The 17293-nt window shown below is 43.1% G+C and overlaps 1 protein-coding gene across 1 annotated transcript; it reads left to right on the plus strand.

The window, feature by feature from the left end:
• The first annotated feature begins 961 nt into the window (after window positions 1-961).
• LOC106605212 (voltage-gated potassium channel regulatory subunit KCNG3) lies at window positions 962-10798 on the plus strand. Its single transcript, XM_014200617.3, has 2 exons — window positions 962-1905; window positions 5782-10798. The coding sequence occupies exons 1-2, from the start codon at window positions 1250-1252 to the stop codon at window positions 6425-6427; spliced, it is 1302 nt and encodes a 433-aa protein (XP_014056092.1). The 5' UTR covers window positions 962-1249; the 3' UTR covers window positions 6428-10798.
• The last annotated feature ends 6495 nt before the right edge of the window (window positions 10799-17293 follow it).

Genomic DNA, 17293 nt, shown 5'->3' on the forward strand with positions numbered 1-17293 from the left:
GATTCCAATGGCAACAAGCTTTACACCATTCCAGCCGAGTGGCATTGCGCATGGTGATCTTAGGCTTGTGTGCGGCTGCTCGGCCTTTAATTAAGTTCCCTACGAGCAGTTATTGTGCTCATGTTGCTTCCAGAGGCAGTTTGGAACTCTAGTGAACGTTGCAACCGAGGACAGATTATTTTTATGGGCTACGCGCTTCAGCACTTGGCGGTCCCGTTCTGTGAGCTTGTGCGGCTTACCACTTTGTGGCTGAGCCATCATTGCTCCTAGACATTTTCAATTCACAATAACAGCGCTTACAGTTGACCGGGCAGCCCTATCAGGGCAGAAATTTGACAAAATGACTTGTTGGAAAGGTGGCCTCCTATGACGTTGCCAAGTTGAAAGTCACTAAGCTCTACAGTACTGCCATTCTACTGACCTATGGAGGGCATGGCTGTGTGCTCGAATTTATACACGTGTCAGCAAACTGTGTGGCTGAAAAAGCCAAATCTACTAATTTGAAAGGGTGTCCACACAGTGTATCTCAGGTTTCTGAAGAGGAGAGCAATCATCCGTGACCGTGGCCCTTAGAAGATGAATTACCCGAAACATTGTAATAAACGTGGTGCTGCATATTGATGAAATACTTAAGTTACCATATGCCAATTTAATGAGAAGTACTTTTGTCAAAAAGCACATATGGGCTCACGGACTAGAAGTGATTAGGCCTATATTATTAATCATTTTACAGATAAAACGGAATACTATCGATTAACTCATAAAATGTGAAATAAATATATCCTGCTTGTGTAGAGGGTGGATCCCGTGGATCGTTTGCAATACATCGCGTGTCTTAAAGTGTGTGTGTGTGTGTGTGTGTGTGTGTGTGCGTGTGTGTGTGTGTGCGTGTGCGTGACATCACTACTGGGATCTGCACCCGGAGGACTAGTTTGGACACTGAGTAGAGCGGAACAACAGGCGCTCAGAACACCAGTGCGATGTCGCGCAAGGCTTGAGTAGCGCGCTCTGTTACATAGTCCTCACGACACAACTCCAGTCGTCCAGATATATCTCTGTCAGAACAAGGAAAATGACGAAAAAGCTTGTAATAACGGCCAAACGCAATAGGGACGTATTGACTCCAATATTGGATTTGGAGAGGAATAAAGCACGATGGTTTTATAAGAAACTGGTGCCTTTTGGCGCTGTATAAAACGCACAGGGTGTCTTTTTCAGTACTCTACAAACACCTGTCAACAGCTGAAAGATGAAGTTTGGGAAGAGCATCTGTATCCTTAATGTGGGTGGCACAAAATATGCGTTCTCTAAGGAGGTGATAAAAGATTTCCCTCTGAGTAGAGTGAGCCGTTTGCACAAATGCGCCTCGGAGAAAGAAGTACTGGAAGTGTGCGACGACTATGATCGGGAACGGAACGAGTTTTTCTTTGATAGACACTCCGAGGCTTTTTGTTTCATCATGCTGTACGTGAAGTACGGGAAGCTACGGTTCGTCCCGCAGATGTGCGAGCTGTCATTCTACAACGAGATGATTTACTGGGGGCTGGAGAGCTCACACTTGGAGTTTTGCTGCCAGCGGAGACTGGATGATAGGATGTCCGACTCCTACATTCATTTCTCCGAAGAGGAAGACAAACTCAACGAAGAAATGAGGGGCGAGACTTTGGTGACTCGAGTGGTCACAGAGAGAGAGGATTCAAAGTGGCTGGAGAGAATGAGAAGGACTTTTGATGAACCGACTTCATCAGTCGCAGCACAAATCTTAGCTTCAGTGTCCGTTATATTTGTTATAGTGTCCATGGTGATGCTTTGTGCGAGTACTTTGCCAGATTGGAAAACCTCTGAGAACAACAGTGTGGTGGTGGAGCACAGGTACAATCCAGACTCTTTAGAGCATCCATCCGGGTATATATATGTCCTATCTTTTTATATTTTTTAAAATATTTCCCCGTTATTTGATTGTCTGCAATGTCGTACATGCTTATATGCCCTACTTCTCAGTATGGACCTCAAGAGATGCACAACGTGTTATTTATGCTGCTGTGAAGTACATTTTACCCATACACATTTGCAGGGCCGGCTCCAGGCATAAGCGACATAAGCAGTCGCTTAGGGTCCCTGGCCGCTAGGGGGCCACCGAACCCCAAAAAAACTCAATTGGGGTCTCAACTTACTGTTGAGAGTTAGAATAGTTGAATACACAAGGTGTAACTTCGAAATCTGGTTATGGATCAGCAGTTTTTTTATTATTGCTTTATAAGTCACTGACAGTCACTCAATTATCCATGTCAGCTAACAATTGCTAGATTGGTAAATTAGTTTAGCCAGTTATCTAATCATGGCTGAATACAGACCGTGCTCAGTGGCCCTGACCTCAAGGGGGCCCTCAGTGATGTTTTTTTATCATTCTCACTTAGATATCATTGATATGGTATAAGTCATGGCAAAATGAGTAGAATTGCAGAAAATTTGCTTTAAAAAATAATAATAATAAATACACACCGTGGCAAAATGGGTAGAATTGCAGGAAATGTGCTTTAAAACGGCAACATTTTCTCTACGACCCATGGCAAAATGTGTAGCTTTGCAGGATTTTTTTTTTTCTCTCCGTCATCAAGAGGGGAGCCATTAAGGGGGGCCTCACAACCAAATCATGCTTAGGGCCCCCAAAAGTCTAGATTCGGTTCTGCACATCTGTATCTTTTAGAACTCATGCTAATTTAGAAGTTTGTATTGTTGTATTATGCATATGATACAATCTCAAAATCTCAGGGGTGTATTAGGCCTACTACACCAGTCCTGACTACAGCTGTCCCGGTGGGGAAGGGGACCAGAGGAGGTGCTGAGTGTTTAACAAAGTTAAATGTCAAGGGAGCTTCTGGTCTGATCTTACCAAGTGAACAACACATTTCATGTGGCAAAGTCTCCATTTTCTATGTCGGCCAATTGTCATTACAGTATGACATATTACACACTGTTAGCTTAAAGGTATTCAAACTAAATGTTCATTGCCATAAGCACCACTGTCCCTTGCACTATTTTCGTTTTTGTCTCTGAGTTCTCAATTGTTATGCATTTTATCTTTCAGCACTAACACGTCATAGTCTTTAACGCAAGAGAGGCTGAAGAACTTCACAAGTAGGAGCGTTGCCTCTCTTGTAACAGACAATACATGTTTACAGTGATGCAGTTAGATTAAGGCAGGAAATGTATCATGAGTTGTTACTGTTTTTGCTCCCTTTTTGGATAAGCGTGTACAGTATGTATCGCTAACTGTCCTAGGTGCTGATTTTAGTGGCATCCGACAGTACCTGTCCAAGGTGCTGTTTTTTTGTGGCATTCTACACTAGACCTACAGTACCTGGCCAATGTACGAATTTTAGTGGTAGCCTACTACAATATTCAGGCCTGTCCATTTTGAACGTGCTGATTCCTGGGAGAGTAGGCCTACTATTGTCATAGGAGACCATCAAGGAGGCAGATGATAATAACAATGTATTGCTGTTTCTTGGTGTAATACACTGTCAGTCTCATGTCTACTTTTTTTTTAAAGAATTTTGATGTTTTGATGGAGATTAGAACATACATCAATCAAATTTAGCCATTTATCAATACATATAACTGTGTCAGCCAATACTTCTGTCCATTTGTCTACAGAGCTGTTTGTCAACCCTTTCTTGTCTGCTCTCACTCTGCTCTTTAACCTGTGTGTCTGTCTTGTATCCATGACTGCCACGCGGACCACTCTCAAGGTATTGGTACCTGAAAGGCACCCAACAGTATCAGTGTGTGTGTGTGTGTGTGTGTGTGCGTGCATACAATTGTAGGTAATGCAGGTAGGTGTTGTTCTAAGTAAATGGTGGGAGGTTATGGTTGTACCTGATTTACTTCCCTTTTAAATGGGCAAATGTTGTATTAAAGTGAGCAGGACATCACAAGGTAATACAGTAAAGGGGACTTCCATTCTACTCAAACTACTTTGGATGTACTGAGCCCTTGCACCAAGCCCTCACCTGAATGCAAATTACAAAAGTTTATATTTGGTCAAAATGAAATATTTGTCAGCATATCATTGACCCAAGGCAAGAATGCTTTATGTATAGCAGGTTGGGAAAAAATGACTAATTGATGATAGCGACAGTGACCCCTCAACATCACCACAAAACAATTATGTGAGATTATTCAGTGTATAATTTATAGCTGGAAAATATGAACAACATATGAATCAATATTGCATTCATTGAGAAAGGTCATCATAAATGAGATGTCATGTTGTATGAGATATCCGAATTCATTCATATCAGCATTTGAGAACAGCATATTTTTGATAGACTACACTGTAACTGGCTTTTGAATGGCTGACCGCAATCCCTCGTTACAGCCCTACCTTTACATGGAACCTTTGTGTCAGCCTGTCCTCCCCCTCTCTAAACTTAATAGGCATGCTCAGGGCTCAGTCTCAACCAGGTCTGACTTGCCTTTAATTCATGGTAGAATTGAGGGAAAAGAAGCCTCCAAAATCCCTGATCAGTATGCTTCTACCATCCTCTTTCCCTGGAGCTGCAATACATCTGTCCGTATTCCTTAAAGTCCCCTCAAAGCCCTCAAGGCCCAGGAATGGCCTCGGAATCAAATGAATGTCGAAAAACGTGCATGCCAGTTTCGTTTGTCATTTGTTGCTGTTACAGTGCCTTCAGAAAGTATTCAAACCCCTTGACTTTTTCCACATTTTGTTGTGTTACAGCCTGAATTTAAAATCAATTAAATTGAGACTTTGTGTCACTGGCCTACACACAATACCCCATAATGTCAATGTGAAATTATGTTTTTAGAACATTTTACAAATGAATTCTAAATGAAAATCTGAAATATCTTGAGTCAATAAGTATTCAACTCCTTTGTTGCGGCAAGACTAAATAAGTTCAGGAGTAAAAATGAGCTTAACAAGTCAGTTGCGTGCAATAATAGTGTTTAACATGATTTTTGAATGACTACCTCATTGCTGTACCCCACACATACAATTATCTGTAAGGTCCCTCAGTCGAGCAGTGAATTTCAAACACAGATTAAACCACAAAGACTAGAAAGGTTTTCCAATGCCTCGCAAAGAAAGGCACCTATTGGTAGATGGGTAAAAATAAATCTGACATTGAATATCTCTTAGAGCATGGTGAAGTTATTAAATCATTGCATGTAGAAAAAACTATAATACTGTAAATTACAACCTGACCTTAAAAGGCAGAATATCTTCTGCATGTTCTGGAATTAAATTACAACAGGATTACGTTGTGAAAGTGTCTATATTGCATATAGTGTCAATAAGGCATAAGGCTCCAAGAATATAGCCTACCAGCTGTTTGAGAGTGAAGGTTTATGAGTTATTAATGTGGTGAGACTGAAGCGTGCTATGAGTCGCTGGTCAATCAAGACCCACTATCGATATAGTAAAACAGTGTTGTATAAGGGATTGACGGCTCTCTTCTTCAATAGAACTTCACTCTCCCACTGCTCCTACATTCTAAGAAAATTTCACCCAATGAATAGACCCTAACGCTCAATAAACCCTTTAAGGAGCCCTTCAGTGAAAATGTTCTAACTGGAAACAAAATGGGTTCTACCTTGAACCAAAAAGGTTTCTGCTACCCCGATAGCCGTAGCTACTTTTTTCTCTTACGATTGTAATGTCTGCAGTCCATTGCTTGTAGATATAGTGTGTATACCTGTAGTGGAATCCCCTTCTCTCCTTCTTGCGTTAACTCTGCCTGGTTCTCCCACCCACAGGATCATCGAGGCTGTGTGTATCAGCTGGTTCACCGCCGAGTGCATCGTGCGCTTCATCGTGTCACGGAATAAGTGCGAGTTTGTCAAACGGCCCCTCAACATCATCGACCTACTAGCCATCACGCCCTACTACATCTCCATCTCCATGACGATGCTGACAGGCGAGAACTCGCAGCTGCAGCGGGCGGGTGTCACCCTGCGTGTCCTGCGCATGATGCGCATCTTCTGGGTGATCAAGCTGGCCCGTCATTTCCTGGGCCTGCAGACTCTAGGGCTGACACTGAGGCGCTGCTACCGGGAGATGGTGATGCTGCTGCTGTTCATCTGCGTGCCCATGGCCATATTCAGTGCTCTAGCCCAGCTGCTGGAGCATGGCCTGGACTTAGAGTCGCCCAACGAGGACTTCTCCAGCATCCCTGCCGCCTGCTGGTGGGTTATTATCTCCATGACCACTGTGGGCTATGGAGACATGTACCCCATCACCGTGCCTGGGCGAGTGCTGGGTGGACTGTGCGTGGTGAGCGGCATCGTGCTCCTGGCACTACCCATCACCTTCATCTACCACAGCTTCGTGCAGTGCTACCATGAGCTCAAGTTCCGCTCGGCCCGCTGCACGCGGAGCCTGTCCGCAGAGTTTCTCAACTGAGGGACCACTGACGTTGCAGGAGGGTTACTACTCCCCGACACCTCTTCAGAGACCTCCGTCCAACCCTAGAACTGTGTATTTATCTGAAACGTGGCCTCTTTCAATGTCTCGCACATATTTTGTTGATGTATCCCTCATCTTTGAACATCAGTTGCTGTGGTTATGGGTTTTGAGGTTTGCATACAGCACAGCCTTCAGCCTTCAACAGTAAAGTCCAAGTAAGAAGTAATGGAACCTGATGGGAACTAGGACAGTTTCCACGGCTGCCATGGTGACAGTGGTTTTCGGGGCAGAGGGCATCTGGATCATGTCAGACCAGACAGAGGCCTTCACGTACTGTGGATTACACTGCTGGCTGGCATTCTTCTCTTCTCATATGGCGACATGCAACAAAAGGGATTTGAGTTTTAATGTCATTTTCAATCCCACTCCCTGACAGTGGCACAGTGTGGGAGATGGAAGGTAGAATTTCACTTCTCTTTCTTAGATCATTTATTTCTAGTATTCCGTCGGCCAGTGAGTGAACAATAATGCATTTCAAAGAACCAAAGTGTATCAGTACAGTGTACACTGTATGTTCCCTTTAATCTTTCACTGCAATGCTCACCTTTCTGCTTTTATCTTGCATACACAAACCTGACAGATATAAAGAGCACATCACTTTGTGAATTTGAATGAGCCTATTTACAACTCAAACATGGTCACATTCTAAACCTATTGCCTATTCCCCCTGAAAACCAACCAATGCAAAATGGCTATGAAATGTATTTGTCGCAAAAACCAAGGGGGAGGGGTTTAACAAGAATGAGTACAATATTGTGTGGGTCTGTCAGCTCAGCTGTGTAGGCAGGTCTGTAATGTGGAACACCGAGCCACAGAGCGAGAGTGTGTCATGGAGAGACGGGTGGTTCGGCTGACACTGTGCAGTGTAGTGAGGAGAGGGCATGCATGCCTCAGCCTCGGGAGCACTGCGAGTCTTCTGACTGGAGGAGTGTAACCATTTGTGGCTGGTGTCAAAACCTTGGTAGCCTCTGCCTGTTACAACAAAGGCACTCGGCATGCCCATCCCCACCACCCTCCTCAGTGCTGTATGTCAAAACCACCACAGCCTTGGTAGGCACTCCTCTCAATGTTGTTGTCTGGCCCACCTGCTTCTCCTCGACATACTGTCGACGCCATGTTTGAGTGGCTGGTGTGATGCATTCCGCCTCCTCTCCTGCCAGAGTGAATTCGGTTGAATCTGAAAAGCTTTCATCATGCCTTCACTCATTTCTATGGTGGGGTTTTGGGAATCAGATCCTCAAGTGTTCTCTTCACATCAGCCTGCTTCAGGGTATACAACCTGTTATCGCTAACAAGCACCATCTCTCTTCTCTCAGATTGTCGATAGCTGTGTTTGCTCTAGCACTTGGTTTTAGTATTTGCTAACAGAATCTGTATTTTGAACCAAAGCAGTTTTATATCTTCCGGAAGCACTTTATATAGTGGGAGCATTTGACAGTTCATCAAGTCAGTGACGAATGTATATGGGCCTTATTGTGTGTTCTATTTCAGGGTTTCTCGAACTCGGTCCCGTTAGTTTTTTTTTTGCCCTAGGACCACACAGCTGATTCAAATAAGCAACTCATCATCAAGCTTTGATTATTTGAAATCAGATGTGTAGTGCTAGGGCAAAAAACAAAATGTGCACCCAAGGGGGGCCCAGGACCGAGTTTGAGAAACCCTGGTCTATTTGATGTGCTTGGTAGTCACCGCTGGGAATACCAGTCTAATTGTACTAGTAATGCTGGTTCTGTTGATACAGATTTGGTGTTCCTATGCTTTGTCCTCAGTGTAATGGTTTCCACTGGCTGCAGACAGCCCCATCTGCTCTCTCTGATCTGCCCTGGCTTTTATTTGGCTGCTTTTCCAAACACAGCAGTCACAATACTTTAACTGTGTTGAATATGTTGAATATTGATGGGATAAGATTGATTAAACTCGAGCCTCCCGAGTGGCGCAGCAGTCTAGGCATCACTATAGGTCTGGGTTTGATCCCGGGCTGGGTGCACAATTGGCCCACGTCCTCCGGGTTAGGGGAGGGTTTGGGATGTCCGCATCCCATCATGCTCTAGCGACTCCCTGTGGCGGGCTGGCCGTATGCATGCTGACTTCAGTCGCCAGATGTATGGTGTTTCCTCCGACACATTGGTGCGGTTGGCTTCTGGGTTAAGGGAGCAGTATGTCAAGAAGCAGTGCAGCTTGGCGGGGTTGTGTTTCGGAGGACACATGGCTCTCGACCTTTGCCTCTCCTGAGTTCGTACGGGAGTTGCAGCGATGGGACAAGACTGTAACTACCAATTGGGGAGAAAAATATATATAAGATTGATTGAACTCGTTTTTTCAGACCGTACTTTTTGGGAATCAGGCACTTGAAAGAGAAAAGCCTTGACTAGACTTAGTTGACCTTTGAAAAAATGTGACTTGCATTATGTTAGCATGAAGGGAAAGGAATAAGGGTGTTGTTCAGAGGTATTGCAATAATATTATGGCAAATGTCTCCAGGAGAAGAGTTGGTCAAAACCAACACACAGAATGAGGTGCAATATCACACCAAAGGGCCTGATATTCGAGAGGAAACAACTTAAGTATTCACTTTGAGAGCGCGAGTACACAATGAGTTTTGAACCTGAAGGGAACTGGCAGGTTCAAACCTGAACGTAGCCTATCCCTGTCAGCAACAAGACCCTCCTCATCTACGGGAATAATTTACTATCACTTTCTCTTGTCAACATTCACACCGACATTTAATTATCTCTGCTCTCAGTAAAAGACTCCCAGGAAGTCACATTGCTCCACGGCAATGAGGATTTATATATCTGACCAGCCTACTTTTCCCTGACAGAAATCCACATCAGTCAGATCTCCCTGGATTCCACTCCACTTAAGCGAATATTTCCACAAGATTCATCAGGGATTCTAACTGCTGCAGGGGGGACTGAGACTCTGACACCATAAAAAATCCAAGCCACATATAGACTACAATAGCTGGATTTTCTCTAACCATACTCTCTCCCTCTTCTTAGTCTGTTTGTCTCTCTGTCCCTCTTTCTTTCTCTCTCTCACATGCACACACGCACGCACGCACACATGCACGCACGCACACACACACACACACACACAAAACGTCCCAGTGGTCACTACTTATGAGGCTCTTACCTGGGAGTGCCCATAACATGCTTAACCAACAACGGAGTTGATTTCACATGTATTTTGCCAATCAAAACTGCACATATTAAAAGTCAGAAAGTTCACCATGAAGGAAATGTCAGAGTAAATCCATTGTCACACATCTAAATCAAAGTGGGATTACAAGACAAATCAGGCAATAAAAACACATTTCGAGGAGATTGAACATGGTTCACTGGTTATAAGACCATTGAGTGACCTATTTAATGTATTTCTGACACCCTGTCACTGACATTGCTCTACTCAATGAAATGTACAAATATTCCACACCCCCACTCAGTGCAATCTTGATATTTGGACTGGGAACATATTACGTAAGTATCTCTGTTGTCATCACAATATGTATTTTGACATTGGACTAAAACTGTGAAAATGAATGCGAAGTGTGTGACAAGTAAATGTGGACCACTAGTGAGTTTGATCCCTTGTGAAATGAACGCTTCTGGAAAAGTTGCTGTTGTGTGGAGGATCAGGTATAAGGCAATGTGATTTTTGTTTTGTTGGAAGAAATGTTGTATTTCTGAATTTAGTATTTAAGAATAACTAAAGAATATTTCCACTACTGTAAACCATCGTAGGACATATTTCCGTGCTCACGTTGGATGTAGTGGGGGCAAAAGTGACCCCACATTTGTTACAAGACTTGATAAATAGTGACATTTCAGACAGGACCTGCAACTTCTGGATACTCTACAGTACTTTGTCACACCGAAACACCTTCTGTGGGCACCTTTAGCATATTGCTGCTTCAATAGAATGTACAATTGAAACAGTGCATAGGATATCTTTTGAAATAATTGTTGTTTATGCAAGCCATATCTCCAAAATGATTATTGTTTTTTCCCTTATTTTTTATGAAACCAGCTATTTTGTATAGAGCTTATGTTGTTTACATATATAATGGTTATATGGTTGTATATAAATAAAGCTAATCTGTCTAATCTGTACGTTTGTCTGACTAGATTTAGGCGTACATACCTGTACACGTTTGAGTTTACTTTACAATATCATAGTGGGGTAACACACATATTAGCCTCATATTCATAATTTTTAATGCAAAATACAGTAAGTAATTCATTTCAATGGAACCAATTTTATTTAATATATTACTTTAATAACAAATAAAACATTGTTCAAGGAGAACGTTTTTGGGTGATTGTATTTTTGACTCTGCATCTTAATTTACAGAGATACTTTGGGATTTTGTCAATTAAACCCTTTGTCTACTTCCCCTGTGTGAAGTTTAAAGGAAATTGATAACTAGCGTTAGCACAATGACTGGCCTTCTATGAAAGGACGTCTATGGTAACAGCTGTTAGCATTGGCTCGTGAAACCTCCTAACTTCATACAGGACGCAGAGACATAAAAATGGTATCCACAAGTTCAGCTGACTCTGGGGAAGTAGATAAAAGGCTTCATTGCCAAAATGTGGAAGTATCCCTTTAACCAGGTAGTTGGCTGAAGTTGGCTGAAGGAACACATTTCCATTTATCACCACAACCTTGAGAAGAGTTCCATCAGAGAAGGGGTCCAATGAGTTGGGGATGATTAAGTGGCCATGATATAGGGGAAGATTAGGGATCCCTACTCTTGTGACAGCACCATGACATTTGGTCATGACCAGATTCAGTATTTAGGTCTGTCCCCAATCATGAGGGTGACCACCAGTCCAGATGCATTGCCAACGGCAAGACAATGGACGCATTCCCCTGCTCAGACATTGCATGCTTCAACCAATGGTTGCGTGCCACGTCATCGACTGTGCAGTCGGGCACAAGATTGCTATAACATATGGGATGGGTTCCCCTGCTCAGACGTTGCATAGATCAGCCAATGGTTGCGTGCCATGTCATCGACTTTGTCATCGACTAACTGATTGCAATAACATATGTGTTTTGCTGACATGTAAAATACCTATCCAGGCGTTGTATGATCTGGCAGGCATTAGCAATGCCTGGGCAGAGGAACGTGCCATGATGTGGTTGGCTGATATGTAAAATACCTATCAAGGCGTTGTATGATCTGGCATGTGTCAGAAACGCAGGGGCAGACGAACGTGCCCAACACCAGCAACATCTAGTCGAGGGCTCTCCAACCCTGTTCTTGAAGAGCTACACTCCTGTAGGTTTTGATCCAACCCTAGTTGTAACTAACCTCATTGTGTCACGGTTGTCAAAAGGAGGAGCGGACCAAAGTGCAGCGGGTGTGTCGTTCCACGTTTTATTTATACTGTGAAACTACGCAATACATAAATAAACTGAATGACAAAAAAACAACAAACCGTGACACAGAGGTGAAACATACACAACTCAAAATAAATCTCCCACAAACCCAGGTGGAAAAAAACCCTACTTCAGTATGATCTCCAATTAGAGACAACGAGGACCAGCTGCCTCTAATTGGAGATCATCCCAAACAAAACCAACATAGAAATACAAAGCTAAAACATGAACATAGAAATACAAAACATAGAAAAACACCCCCTGTCACGCCCTGACCTACTGTACCATAGAAAATAACATCTTACTATGGTCAGGACGTGACACATTGAGCTTATCAACCAGCAAATTATTACAATTTAATTATTTGTTACTGCTCTTTAATTATTTGTTACTTTTATTTGTTACTTTTTGGGGGGGTATTTTTCTCGAAACTGGTTAAGGGCTTGTAAGTAAGCATTTCACTGTAAGGTCTACACCTGTTTTCGGCGCATGTGACAAATAACATTTGATTTGATTTTTTGATTAGGGTTGGAGTGAAAACCTACAGGACGGAAGCTCTCCAGGAACAGGGTTGGAGAGCCCTGATCCAGTCACTTTCACAGCATATTGCAGGAGGATATGTGGACTCACTCAGGTTCTGCTGATGATAAAAGATGGGCAATGGTTCCAATAATTTTGGGTATTATATTCTCTATAGTCAATGACAGAGCCAGTGAGTATAAACATGCTGTAGCAGCTTCTTACCTAAATAAGATTTATTTATTACTTGATTTAATTATGACCACACTACATCTATCTTATTCCTACCCAAAGGGAACACCTGGAATGTCTTATGGTTGGAGAAGGCAAGCTTGCAGGTCTACTGCAGTATCTGAGCCCTCTCTTCAGCTAACCGCTCCGGTTCGTGGTTTAACTTCGCCGTATGAACATGAGCTCAGACAGGTAGGCTGCGAAGTCGAAAGGCACTCAGGGATGCACCGCTTGTAGACTGGTCACACGGTGATGGCGGTGAGAAGTGAGGATGCGGCGATGGAGGATATGGAGAGATGGTTGGAGAAGCAACAGCTGTGCTGGAATTTGATCAATATGGCTAATAGTTGGGATGAAATAGATCGGGAAGATGAGGATGAATGGTCTGTAGTGTAGAGTAATAGGAAAATGAGAGAAAGAGGTAAGTGAAGTAAAACTAGCCCGGTTCATCTGTATTTACATTTATTAGGGATCCCCATTAGCTGCTGCCAATGCAGCAGCTAATCTTCCTGGGGTGCAAACACATTAAGGCACTTACATTACAAATGAAACAAAAGATAAAACAGTACATCAACAATACAGCTCCCGAGTGGCGCAGCTGTCTAAGGCACTGCATCTCAGTGCCAAAGGCATCACTACAGACACCCTGGTTTGAATCCATGCATCAGTTGTCCTGCATCAGTTACCTGATGTTGAATAGAGTCCCATGTAGTCATGGCTCTATGTAGTACAGTGCGCCTCCCATAGTCTGTTCTGGACTTGGGGATTGTGAAAAGACCTCTGGTGGCATGTCTTGGGGGGTATGCATGGGTGTCTGTACTGTGTGCTAGTAGTTTAAACAGATAGCTCGGTGCATCCCTAATTGTCAAAGACTCCAGCCCCCCTAGTCATAGACTGTTCTCTCAGCAAGCGGTACCGGAGCGCCAAGTCTAGGTCCAAGAGGCTTCTAAACAGCTTCTACCCCCAAGCCATAAGACTCCTGATCATCTAATCAAATGGCAACCCGGACTATATTCCTCCCCCAACCACCCTCTTCTACGCTGCTGCTACTCTCTGTTATTATCTATACATAGTCACTTTAATAACTCCACCTACCTGTACATATTACCTCAACACCGGTGCCCCCGCACATTTACTCTCTACCGGTACCCCCTGTATATAGCTTCGCTATTGTTATTTTACTGCTGCTCTTTAATTATTTGTTATTTTTATTTCTAACTTTTTTTTTTTGTATTTTTCTTAAAACTGCATTGTTGGTTATTAAGGGCTTGTAAGTAAGTATTTCACTGTTGTATTCGGCGCATGTGACAAATGCACCGAATACAAATGCGCCGATTTGATTTCAATAGTTATTATTCAGCTTGTCCCGACGGTGTCCAAGGTGTTTAGATTTCCTCACCCACGCCTCTAGTACACGCCAATTGTAACTTTCTTCAGGTAGTGATACCTACTTCCCGGAGAGTAGTTAAGGTATAGGTGCCTAATAATTTGGTCAGAGGACCTGATACCTGCTATTAATAAAAACCATACTGAAGCATCTGCTATTTACTACTGGAGAATACGGGAGACCTAATGTCTTATACCAGCGTCACGCTTCAAATATCACTGTTGTTGACAACACACGTTATGAGAATTACTCATTGATTACTATTTCCACATAATTTGTCACGGTTCCCTGTCGCAATAGGGCATTAACCTTCTATTGCCCATCCACATTCCCACTCACTGACAATGTTTCATCTTTAAACACAGATATCCTCGGATATCTCCTATTCTACACCGTATGCACTTCCTTCCTTTGTCCTTCTACATGGACTACTTCTCTACAAGTTACCGTGCTAGAACACAAGCATGACAATTTATCCAAAAACACACGTATGGCCTCACGGCCACCACAGCTGGGCTTTCACCCCCCACCTTGCGGGTCTAACAGAGAACCAACCCCACTCGGGATTTACCTCCTAGGACTTACCCTCCTCAGGGACCACCCTGCTCGGGCTTACCTTCCGGGACTTACCCTATACCATAAATCTACGACTGGTTGTAACACAATGGGACTTCTGAATAAGCTCAGGCTTTCTAGGTCCGTATCCTATCATTTGTATTCAGCCTACAACTCTCATCTCCCCAAGATGTCAGAATGAGTGGTAACAGGTGTCGGAACTGTGCCTACCTTGTTTTTGGAGCCGGCTCTTGCTCCACTGATTCGGACTCTAAATCGTGGTGAATCCTGCCATCAACGCCAACTGTTTGTTCAGAACCTAACAGAGTAAAACTCAAACGAACGACTAGAAAAAGCTCAAACCAAGCTTATTCACCCCAGTGGTTGCCTCAGCTGCAAGCACATATAGCACATGATCAAACAAGCATTTATATGTCAAGATGAGACTAGGGGTTTAACTTTTCAGAACTGCTATTTGTTCCCCACTTCTGCCTAAATGTTGTGCTGTTGTCTTCGCAGTCTGCTAGCAGTTCCTCTTCATCATTGCTACCAACACACAAACAGAGTGAGTTAGCTATATCGACAATTCTATTTTTAGTAATGGAATGTTTTCCAGACAAGGGTGGAATAGATGGCTACCAGATTGAGCTACACTTATTTGCTAACATTAATTAACGTTAGTCAAAGAACGAACAAACAAACATGTTCACTCTGCTGAAGTTACCAGTGTAGCAGTGACTACCATGGCATAGGCTATATTGATTGACAGTGTGTATCCAAAAGTTAGCTATATGATTTAGCTGATGGCTGTCAGAGTTCAATACAGGCCTGTAATGTTAGCTAGCTAACTTACCTAGTCCAGCTAGGCTAGCATGCTAGCTAACATTACATTACCTCTGATCGAGAATCTTCTGTTTGTTGTGAAGGGGAAAAAACGATAGCATCACATCACTTCTTAGCTGTCATCGAAATGGTTTCTTTCTGATAATCTTTGGTCACTGTAAGCATCATTCTTGATAGCTGCAAGCCACTGGCAGCATCGGGGTAAATCTCTGCTAGGTAAAACAGTGAAAGATAGCTCATTTTTTGCGCTTGTTTGTAATTAGCACAGCCAGACACACAACACCACATGGGTATGATGACAAACGTTGCCTAGAGAAGTTCTGAGATTAATGTGTGTTGGTCATTCAAAGTAAACAATTATCCAACTTCGTAGGCACGCCCCATCTACCTAGCAGGGTGGTATCTGCATTTGTTGGACTTTGTGGTTCACTATGAACAGCCGAATACACTGGAAGTCAAAACTTCCCGATCCTACCAGTGAAATTATAATGCACCCGTTCTAGCTTGTGGTTTGGACGTAACGTTGCTAATATAGTGACTTCATGCTGTGGCAGAACCAGGGTGAAATTTCCCTTTCAAGTGAACTTTCAAACTTTCATATTCATAATCTCCAGCACCACCTCAACATCAACATATGTGAAAATGGCACGTTTCTATGTTTTATAGTTAAAAAGATACAGGAAGATAAGTGTTTCCAATGACATCATAAATTAATCAGTAGGCAATCAGTAGGCAATGCCTACTCGCAATTGGTCAAAATCACACAATGCATGAGTGGTGCAGCGGTCTAAGGCACTGCATCGCAGTGCTGTGGCTCCACTACAGCCTGGGGTTTGATTCCAGACTGTATCACAGCCGGCCATGACCGGGAGCCCCATAGGGCAATGCACAATTGGCCCAGCGCTGTCCAGGTTAGGGGAGGGTTTGGCTGGGGGGCTTTCCTTGGCTCATCGTGCTCTAGCGACTCCTTGTGGTGGGCCGGGCGCCTGCAAGTTGACTTTTATCTTCAGTTGAACGGTGTTTCCTTCGAAACATTGGTGCAGCTGGCTTCAGGGTTAAGCGAGCATTGTATTAAGAAGCAGCACAGCATGGCGGGTCATGTTTCGGATGATGTCTCGACCTTCGCCTCTGCTGAGCCAATTGCGGAGTTGCAGCAATGACACAAGATCGTAACCAGCAATTGGATATCATGAAATTTGGGAGAAAAAATTGGGTAAATTTACAACAACAACAAAAAGCATGATGAACACCGATGTCATTGGAAAAACATATCTTCCTCTATCTTTTTTTTACTAAAAAACATAAACGCACCATTTTTACATATGTTGATGTTGTGGTGCTGGAGATGATGAAGTTGAAAAAATGGTGTAGTTTCCCTTTAAAGAAAATGTTCAAGGAATGGGGCTAGAGAGGCCCAGATATAATCACTAGTGCTTCTAATAGTCCTGCCATGGTTTCGAAGCCTGTTCAGAAATCTTGCTTCCATAAATGTGCTGTGTCAAAGGACACTTTGATAATAAGTAAAATTCACTTCATAGCTTTCATTGGAAAGGTTATCAACACGACTCAGAATGTGGAAAGCAGAAATACCAGGTTGAACATAGTAACAGAGTTACAGTATTAGGGGTAACAAATGACTGTCTACATGTTTTTTTGAATGCTGAATAATCCTAAAGATGGATTGTCTCATCATGATAGAGGGAAAGTTTGAAGAGGTTGGATGGAGTTGGGGGGGGGGGGTTGTTAGAAGTTAGTAGGGATGTACTTGTTTATTAATCTTAGTACAGAATTAGGCAAACCATGATCGATTGCACACTCCAGCACAATAGGTGGCGGAATGCACATTAAACGTTTGTTTATGCACTGCCATTATACCACAG

This window comes from Salmo salar, chromosome 01 (genome assembly GCF_965601325.2).
Source record: "Salmo salar chromosome 01, fSalSal1, whole genome shotgun sequence".
NCBI classification, from domain to species: Eukaryota; Metazoa; Chordata; class Actinopteri; order Salmoniformes; family Salmonidae; genus Salmo; species Salmo salar.